General features: G+C 36.0%; 1 protein-coding gene across 1 annotated transcript; it reads left to right on the forward strand.

Annotated features, from left to right (window-relative positions):
- The first annotated feature begins 4,287 nt into the window (after nt 1–4,287).
- On the forward strand, nt 4,288–9,843 carry LOC123895872 (putative uncharacterized protein DDB_G0290989). The gene has a single exon (XM_045946345.1). It carries the CDS (start codon nt 5,727–5,729, stop codon nt 6,474–6,476), a length of 750 nt encoding a protein of 249 aa, XP_045802301.1. The 5' UTR covers nt 4,288–5,726; the 3' UTR covers nt 6,477–9,843.
- Nucleotides 9,844–10,094: the final 251 nt, after the last annotated feature.

Below are 10,094 nucleotides of genomic sequence, written 5' to 3' on the forward strand. Positions count from 1 at the left end.
CAGTGATAGAGCACTTAAATTGTCACACAGGAGAGTAGGAGTGTGATATAGAACCTGCAGTTCATGTAAAAGTGATTGAATCCACAATAGTTCAGCAGTTGTATTGGCCATACTCCTATATTCAGCTTCAGTGCTTGACCTTGCTACCAGAGGTTGTTTCTTAGATCCCCAGGAGACTAGATTAGATCCAAAGTAGATGCATGACCCAGAAGTGGATCTCCGATCATCCTGGTCAGTGGCCCAGTCAGCATCACTGTATGCTCTCAAGGAAAAGGGAGGGCTGGATGGAGAAGGATGTAATAGAAGCCCATGATTGATAGTACCTTTGAGATAACGAAGTATCCTTTTGACAGCTTTCCAATGTGTTTCAAGAGGGTGTGCCATGAATTGGCAGACTTTGTTGACACTGAATGAGATGTCTGGCCTTGTTAGAGTTGCATATTGAAGGGCTCCTATTGTGGATCTGTATAGAGATGGATCTGTTAAGGCATCTGTGCCAAATTTGCTGAGTCTGCAGTTATTAACCATGGGTGAACCTATTGGTTTGCAGTTATCCATATTGGTTTTGGATAGCAGATCTCTAATGTATTTGCTTTGATTGAGCAACAGACCTCCTGAGACAGTTTTGTGCACTTCAATGCCTAGAAAGTAGTCAACTTCTCCCAATTGTTTTAAAGCAAACTTGATGTTTAGTTTTTGAATAACATCTTGAATGAGATGAGGAGCAGATCCAGTGATGAGAATATCATCTACATAGATTAACACATAGGTAGTAGCTCCTTGTTGATGAAGAACCATTAGTGAAGGGTCACACTTGCTTGCAATGAATCCCATTTGAAGTAAGGTTTGAGTGAGCCTTTCATACCAGGCACGAGGTGCTTGCTTTAAGCCATATAGTGACTTGTGTAGTTTGCACACCAGGGATTTATCTGAGGATTCAAATCCTGCAGGTTGATGCATATATACTTCTTCATGTAAAATGCCATTCAAAAAGGCATTATTAATATCAATTTGCTGCACTGCCCATTTGTATGTCACTGCTAGAGTTAGGATGATTCTGATGGTTACAGGTTTGATCACAGGTGAGAAGGTTTCTGTGAAGTCAAAACCAGGGGTTTGCAAAAAACCTTTAGCTACAAGGCGTGCTTTGTATTTGTTTATGCTTCCATCAGGATTTTCCTTTATTCTAAAAATCCATTTGCAGCCAATAGCCTTTTTGTGAGGTGGGAGAGGAACTAAGGACCAAGTGTTGTTATCTGTGAGGGCTTTGAACTCAGTGTGCATTGCTTGCAACCAGTTTGGATCAGCAAGAGCACTTTTAATAGTGGTGGGTTCAAGTACAGTGGTGAAGGCTTTGGGTTTCAAGTTGCCTGTTTTGCCTCTGGTAATCATGGAATGGTCATTATGATGAGAGATAGACACATTTTGGGTTTCATTTGTAGTTGAAGTGGAGGGGTTGGCAGAACTGTTTGTTTTAAGTGACTTATTGTGATTTGAGGTGTCTATGTCAGTTAGAGCTTGTTTGGGGAATGTGAGAGAATTGTGTTCAAGGTTGGAGTTTGTGTTGGTTATGGAACAGGAAGGGTCATTTTGAGGCATGTGATGAGAGAGAATGGAGTGAGTTAAAGGACTAACACAATTATCAGCATTAATAGTGGAGTTAGGAAACATAGAGAGATAGGGAAATTGGGACTCATGGAATATAACATCTTTAGATATGTAAATTCTACCTTGTTCATCTAGACATTTATGACCCTTATGTTGAGGAGAGATTCCTAAATAGACACAGGGACTAGATCTATATTGTAGTTTATGTTTATTGTAGGGTCTAAGATGTGGAAAGCATAAGCAACCAAAGACTTTTAACTGGTTGTAATCTGGTTGGGTTTTGAACAGGGCATGATGAGGTGATTTGAATTGTGTTAAAGCACTGGTAGGCAATTTGTTGATGAGGTAAACTGCTTGTGTGAAACTGTGGTCCCAAAAATTTAAAGGTAGAGATGCTTGAGATAAGAGTGTGAGACCCATTTCTACTATTTGTCTATGTTTTCTTTCTACAGTTCCATTTTGATGGGATGTATGGGGACAAGTTAATCTATGTTGGATACCTAACTCATTTAGTAAGGTAGTGAAGGGGCGAAATTCACCTCCCCAATCAGACTGTAAAGCCTTGATAGTAGCTGAAAACTGATTTTGAATAAAGGTAGAAAACTGTGTAAAGGCCTTTAGTGCATCAGATTTGTTTTTGAGAAAGTAAATCCAAGTATACTTACTTGGTATATGTGTCCACAAAGGTGATATAGTAGTTATATCCATAGTAAGAAGTGAAAGGGGCTGGTCCCCACAAGTCACAATGTATTACCTCAAAAGGTTTAGTGTAAGTAGTATTTGATAAAGGAGCAAAAAGTTTGTGAGACTTACCAACACAACAGAAAGTACAAGAGGTAAAGACATTTTTATTTGAGTAAGGAATATTACATAAATGCAATATGGACTGAAAATCTTTATTGTGGGCATGGCCTAGCCTTAGATGCCATTTATGAAACTCACTATTTAATTTGTCAGTAGACACAACTGTGTTACAACCAACAGGTTTATTCAAAGCAGGAAAATGCATATGACTAGAGTAAAGAGACTTATTCAAAGGAAAAACATTGTGAGACTGGACTTTAGAGTTGGCTTCAGTGTTGGTGATGAACTTGAATGGCTTGAACTGGTATAAGCCATCTGCTCCAACAGTGCCCTCAAGGAGGATTTGCTTAGAATCCTGAGATTTGACATAACAGTTGTAAGGGTGAAACTCAAAGATTACATTGTTGTCCTGAGCAAATTTGCTAACAGATAATAGATTTTTAGATATAGCAGGCACAAGCAATAAATCAGTGAGTTTAAGATGCACATTAGGATTATTCGGGGAATTAAATTTTGAATAACCTAGAGAGTGAATGGACACACCTGTGCCGTTTCCCATCATGACTTGATCATGACCTTGATAGGGAGCACGATAACCAAAGTTGTTGGGATTGTATGTGAGGTGGTGAGAAGCACCAGAGTCAGGGTACCAGGAGGCACTAGACATGGAATCAAATTCTGCAGTAGGTGTGTAGTATTGAGGAATAGCTAGATGTGCACTAGGACGTGCATAGGGGTTGAAGTGTGAGGGTCTAGGGTTGGAAGAAGTATTGTAACCACGAGCTTGAGGTTTGGCATTGGAAGAATCATACCTGTACCAGCAAATTGTTGCATCATGATTGGGCCTGTCACAGATTTGGCAATGAACCTTACCATTATTGTGAGAGTTTTGAGTACGGCCTCGTCCTCGACCTTTTCCTTTCCCACGACCTCTGCCACGATTTGCAGTAGCATTATAATGTTCTGTTCCTGATTCTTGATTTGCAGCTTGTAACGACCCATTTTTCGTATTCGTATATTTTATTAAAGGTCATTTTATTTATTAATTGGCTTTTATTATTTTAGTGAGCGGCGAATAATTATTTAGCCGAACGTAAGTTATTAGGCGCGAGAACCTTGTTTTGGGCTTAAATGGGCGTGAGAGGCATGGGCCTAAGCCATTTGGGCTTGGTTCATGACAAATGAGAAGTAGTATAAGTAGCAAGTCAAACATATGAATAGTATCATAAATTCATTTCTTTGAGTTTGAGTGAGTAGAAGCAAGATAGAGCAAGAGCTAGGGTTTTGGCTAAGAGAAAGCTTAAGCAAGAGAAGGCTTGGATCATCATCTTTGCTTAAGGTAAGAGATTAGAATTCATGATTCTTGAGTGGCAAGGAGAGGGGAGATTGTCTATGTCTCCATTCCCGAACTCTCCCACTCAATTTCTTTTAGACTTTGATTAAGCTTTTGTATGTGAGTATGATGTTCTTCATCATCACTTTGTATGTGTTAATCACTAGTTTGATTTCATGAAAAATATGTATGTATTTGAACCATGTTTGAAAAGTTTGAGAAAGTTACTTAAAACTCAAGTAATTGGCTTGATTTTGATTGTTAGAGGTATTTGGATGTTTGGAAGGGATGATTAATGTTCCTTGATACCATATATGTTTGGAATGGCTGTTTATATGAATTTATAACATGTTTGAATGAATTTTTGAGTTGATTTGAGGTTAAACCGCCTTAGATAACTCAAGAACAGATATTCTGTTCTGGTGCAGTTCGCTAAGCGACCAGGAGTTCGCTGTAGCGAACAGGTTCGCTGGATCTCGCCGAAGCTCGCTATGAGCAGGTGATTCCCGGGTGAGGTTCGCTTAGGCTCGCTAAGCTGATAAGTGCCAAAAAGTGGTAATTTTACATATATATTTTGGGCACTTATTGACTTGTTTTAAAAGTAATTTCATATAAAAAAACCAACTAATTGTAAATATTAGTTTTAATTAACAAATTAGTCATTTATGTTATTTCTACCTAATTCCAACACATTTTTGTAGGTTTTATGAGCTTAATGGAAAAATAGAAGCAATGAGACCTATTGGAGACTAAGAAAAATTGTCATTGGACCAAAATTATGAAGAGGCACAATTGTCCTCTTGTTTAAAGTGATAAGAAGATTTTCTATTGGTCAAAAAGAGTTGCAGCAGTGTTTTTATTCTTAATTATAAAAGCTAACTTAGCCATGAAGGATATCATCATAGTGTAAGCACCGCCTTGTGCAATTTGCTTAGCATTAAAAGCCTATAAAAGGCATGTGAAGCCATTCCTTGAGAATTCAATTCATTCCATACAAAAAACACAACACGCCCAACATTAGAAGAAACAGGGGAGGAGAGCTTAACGCGTAACGCAGGGAGTGAAGCTCGGAACGACGGAGGAAACTGCGGTGGATGCACACCAACTGTTTGAGAAATCAACCGGTGTTGTTATTTCATCTCTTTTCTTCTTATTTGTGTAAAACTATCATGGTAATGAGTAGTTAAAGACACTTTTGTTGGGATTAGGTGTAAATTACTCTATTAGTATGTGTTTCTATTGATATGGTTTTATATATGGTTTTAGTTGTCTCTCAATATTGATGTTATCTTTGTTTTCATTGTTTTAATCTTTGATTTGAATTGTTATAGACATATGCCTTTTGAATCTAAGAACTAGGATAATATCTATTGAACTCTAAATTCTAGACATAAATTTAGGTTTTATATTCACTTAGAGTATCGAATCTTAATGCTATTGTATTGATTGACGATTCGAGACATCGGAGGTTAATAGATGCAATAGATATCTCGGCGTTATCTGGACACGGAAACGTTCGACGAGCGATACGTGATAATATTGATAGATGACTAGAACCTGTGTAACTGATTAGGGGAATATGTATGAATGAGTGATTGAAAGCTAATCCCAGCAATTTAATCTCTCTGTCAAATTAATTATCTTTACTACTTTCATATTTTCGCAACTTTCGTAATCAACCATCTTTGAAATCCTTTACTTGAAATTATATTAATTGTTGAACGGCATCGATATCGCATCAGTCCCTGTGGAGACGATATAAAGAAAATACTTGCTTTTGCATTTCAACAAAATGGCGCCGTTGCCGGGGACTGGCGTTTAGATATTGGAGCATTGCAACAATTTATATTCTTTTAAGTATTTGTATATATTTGTTTATATTGTATAGTTTTTGCTTGTACTAATCCTCTTTGCTAGACAAAGAAAGTTGTTTTTCTTGTTTGTTGAATCCTTTTTCAGATTCCCCATTAAAAGTAAAACCATGACTGATCGTGGGTATTACAACTTCTATACTCCGGGTGAGTATGAATCATATCAACAGTTTCCTCCTTATAATTATGGGCAAACTTCAGAGGCTAGATTGGAGGAGACCATGATTAAATTCATGGAAATGCAACAGCAACAAAACCAACAAATGCAACAGATGCAAGACCAGCACCAACAATATCTGAAAAACAGTCTTGCAAGAGCCAAAAATTTGGAAAATCAGCTTGTTCAGTTGACTAAACAGTTAGCCAATAACAATTACCAAGGAGGAACATTTCAAACCAACACACAAACCACTCCTGACGAGAAAGATAATAATCCAATGAAAAATGAGGAAAGTGGAGAAAGTGTGAAAGGTGTTGAAAACAACGAGGAAGAAAGAATGCGCGATGGATGTGATGAAGAGAAAATAGTGATAGAAATAGAGACACCACACGAGGTAGAACTTCCTCAAGAATTGCCATGTATTGAGAAGACTAGCACTGTTGATAATGAAGAAGTGATGATGGGTGCAGAAGAAATTAAGGGATTACTTGACAAGGAAATATCAATTGAGCAAAAGAGGGAGATGGAGAACAAGGCGGAGATTGACCAGGTCATAGACGAAATATGTGCCTTGTTCAATATGAAGCAATTGGGGAGGATATGGACTCCGCAATATCTATATCTCAAGTTCATGGAGTTCCTCCCTAACCGAAGGAAAAAGACGGATGATGTGCTTTCCGTCTCATTTTGGCCACCCTAACCAAAAAGGCGTCAAGCTAATGACGTAAAAGAAGCGCTTGTTGGGAGGCAACCCAATTTTCTATCTATACTATTTAAATTCTGCAATTTATAATTTTACTGCACTTAGGCATATTTTGAAAGGTTTTAAATGATCCAAAATTGGAACCATTACTTCTGGTGTGAAAGTTCTGCTTTTTTTTTTTGTCATGTGTGTTGCATTTGCTAAGCTAAATTTCCATGGCTAAGTGAATTGTGCAAATTCTGAATTTTTAAAGCAGCAACACTCATAGCTTCCACTTTAGAACTTTCAACCACATATCTCTTTATCTCATTTTCTGATTTCATTGATATTGAAGGCATTGTGAAGTTTTGTTGCTTATCTAGGAAACACCATGTTTATGAATTTGAGGTTGCTGCCTTTAAGCAGATTTTGAAAGTGTATTATGCTTCAACTGGTCTTTGTTGATTGTGGAAATATGCACTTATGACAGGGTTACTTTCACTAAGCTGGAATGTTGATTTGGTTGCTTTAACTTGTGCTATTTTAAAGCTGAATTTGACAAATTTCTTTTGTGCTATGTCTTGACTTTCATGAGTTATTTTAAAGGCATAGATACAAAATTCTTAATCTTGAACTGACATTAGAATCATGTGACAACTGTGTTTCATTGTTGCTTATTTGAACATCATGTTTGCAATTCATAAAAGACATGAACTGTTAAATCTTAACTTAGTGGTCATCACTTGTTGTCTTACCATTATTGCTTGTTGAAGTTCATGACTTTACTTTCAGTAAGCTCATAATTGCAAATCTTTCTAAGCTTAAGGGATGTGGAAGGTAAGTGTGTAAAGAAAGTGCCCTGTATACCACTTGTTGACTTCTTAAAAACTGTTATAGAAACATAGAATGCAGTATGTGCAAATTCTTTTTCACTCATTCTGTCTGTAAATTTCGCTAAGCGAAATTCCTGTGGCTTAGCGAAAGTACCAGTTTCTGAATCTATTCTGCTGTGTTCTTGAGAGACATGTGTGTGGTGTTATTTGCTATATTAACATTTGTTTCAGAGATGGCACCAAAGAGGCATTTGATGCCTGATTAGGAATGGCCTATGGAAAGGCCATTTTACTTGGAGGAGGTGAGACAGGCTGCTGTTGGTACCAAGGAAGTGAAGAAGATCCAGACAACTGACAAGAGAAAGATAGACCGAGAAAGCTCTCCAAAACTCTGTGAAGTTTATTTTAAATAGCTTTCGGTTAAATTTATGCTTTATCTTAATTTATATTTCTCTTGTGGTCTGAACAACATGTTGATGGTTGATTGAAAAAATGGTTCAAATTTTTGATTTTTGAATATCATGTGCATATGAATTGAAAAGCTTAGGTTTATGAGTAATCAAATTCAAATGCATGATTAGAATAATTTTTCAATTGCTTTAGTTGAGGTCAAATCTTTGTGATTATATATCTTTGAATGATAGGATGAATTTGAACTAAGTAGCTTTATTCAATTTGATTTCATCCATTCCTTCTTAACTTGATTAATTGATTATGAATCACTTAGACCTAGCCGGGTGAGATTGTGTGAACCTTCCATTGTTTATATATTTGAGAGCCGACAATTGTGTTTAACTCTGTTGATTTTAACTGAATCTTGCTATTACTTGATGTGTTTGAAGTCATGGAAATGATCAAGGCCATGTTTCTATTTGAGTGCAACTACTTGAGCCAAAATAACCTACCTTGTGAGTTGTATGATCCTTTGCTACCCCCATGAGCCAAAAATTTTGAAAATTTGTTTGTTGTGAACCCTTGAACCAAAATAAAGAAAAACAATGACTTAACCCTTGTCTTAGGATGTTTGAGCATTGAGTTTAAGTAGGGTTAAAAACAAGTTGGGGAGAAAGAGGTTATTTGTTTGAGAAAAAGAAAGAAAAAAAAAAGTAGTTGAAAAATATGAGTTGTTGAAGATGGTGATTGAAAAAGAAAAACATTGTAAGTCATTTGACACACAAATGAAAATCAAAGAAAATGTGTTTCAAAAGAAAAGGAAATGAATAGAAATTGTGTCAAAAGAATCCCAAAAGTAAAGAATGGGGAAAGTGAAAGAGGATGAATAGCTTATGTAATGTTATGAAGATACTCAAAGTTTATGCTCTCTCATCCTTAAGGCTTTTTGAATCCAAAGAAAAACAATTATTTTTTGTAGCCTAGCCCCATTACAAGCTTAAGAAAGACCTTAGTGATCCATGATTGATAACATGTCTTGTGATTATGTTGAGATGTATGTTTGAATTGATTTGTTGTGAACACATTGCTTGGATTGAGAGAAACACTACACCCTTGAGTTGAAACACTTGTGAGAATTGTGATTCTAGTTGATTGTCTTGTTGATTTGGAAAGTTTGAAATCTTACTTGAATTTTGAAACTATTTCACATTCATGCTTTGATTTTTTGATGATTATGAAGGTTTGATTTTGAACTTGCAATACATTGAATCATGCAAACTTGAAATGATTGAAATCCAAAGTTTTTGATTGATCATAAATCTTGATTGAATCATGCACGGATGAGGTTTGAACCATATTTTGAGAGTTTATTTTGGACTTTTGTTTGAGGACAAACAAAGTTCTAAGTTGGGGAGAGTTGATAAGTGCCAAAAAGTGGTAATTTTACATATATATTTTGGGCACTTATTGACTTGTTTTAAAAGTAATTTCATATAAAAAAACCAACTAATTGTAAATATTAGTTTTAATTAACAAATTAGTCATTTATGTTATTTCTACCTAATTCCAACACATTTTTGTAGGTTTTATGAGCTTAATGGAAAAATAGAAGCAATGAGACCTATTGGAGACTAAGAAAAATTGTCATTGGACCAAAATTATGAAGAGGCACAATTGTCCTCTTGTTTAAAGTGATAAGAAGATTTTCTATTGGTCAAAAAGAGTTGCAGCAGTGTTTTTATTCTTAATTATAAAAGCTAACTTAGCCATGAAGGATATCATCATAGTGTAAGCACCGCCTTGTGCAATTTGCTTAGCATTAAAAGCCTATAAAAGGCATGTGAAGCCATTCCTTGAGAATTCAATTCATTCCATACAAAAAACACAACACGCCCAACATTAGAAGAAACAGGGGAGGAGAGCTTAACGCGTAACGCAGGGAGTGAAGCTCGGAACGACGGAGGAAACTGCGGTGGATGCACACCAACTGTTTGAGAAATCAACCGGTGTTGTTATTTCATCTCTTTTCTTCTTATTTGTGTAAAACTATCATGGTAATGAGTAGTTAAAGACACTTTTGTTGGGATTAGGTGTAAATTACTCTATTAGTATGTGTTTCTATTGATATGGTTTTATATATGGTTTTAGTTGTCTCTCAATATTGATGTTATCTTTGTTTTCATTGTTTTAATCTTTGATTTGAATTGTTATAGACATATGCCTTTTGAATCTAAGAACTAGGATAATATCTATTGAACTCTAAATTCTAGACATAAATTTAGGTTTTATATTCACTTAGAGTATCGAATCTTAATGCTATTGTATTGATTGACGATTCGAGACATCGGAGGTTAATAGATGCAATAGATATCTCGGCGTTATCTGGACACGGAAACGTTCGACGAGCGAT

Source organism: Trifolium pratense, linkage group LG7 (assembly GCF_020283565.1).
Source record: "Trifolium pratense cultivar HEN17-A07 linkage group LG7, ARS_RC_1.1, whole genome shotgun sequence".
Lineage (NCBI taxonomy): Eukaryota > Viridiplantae > Streptophyta > Magnoliopsida > Fabales > Fabaceae > Trifolium > Trifolium pratense.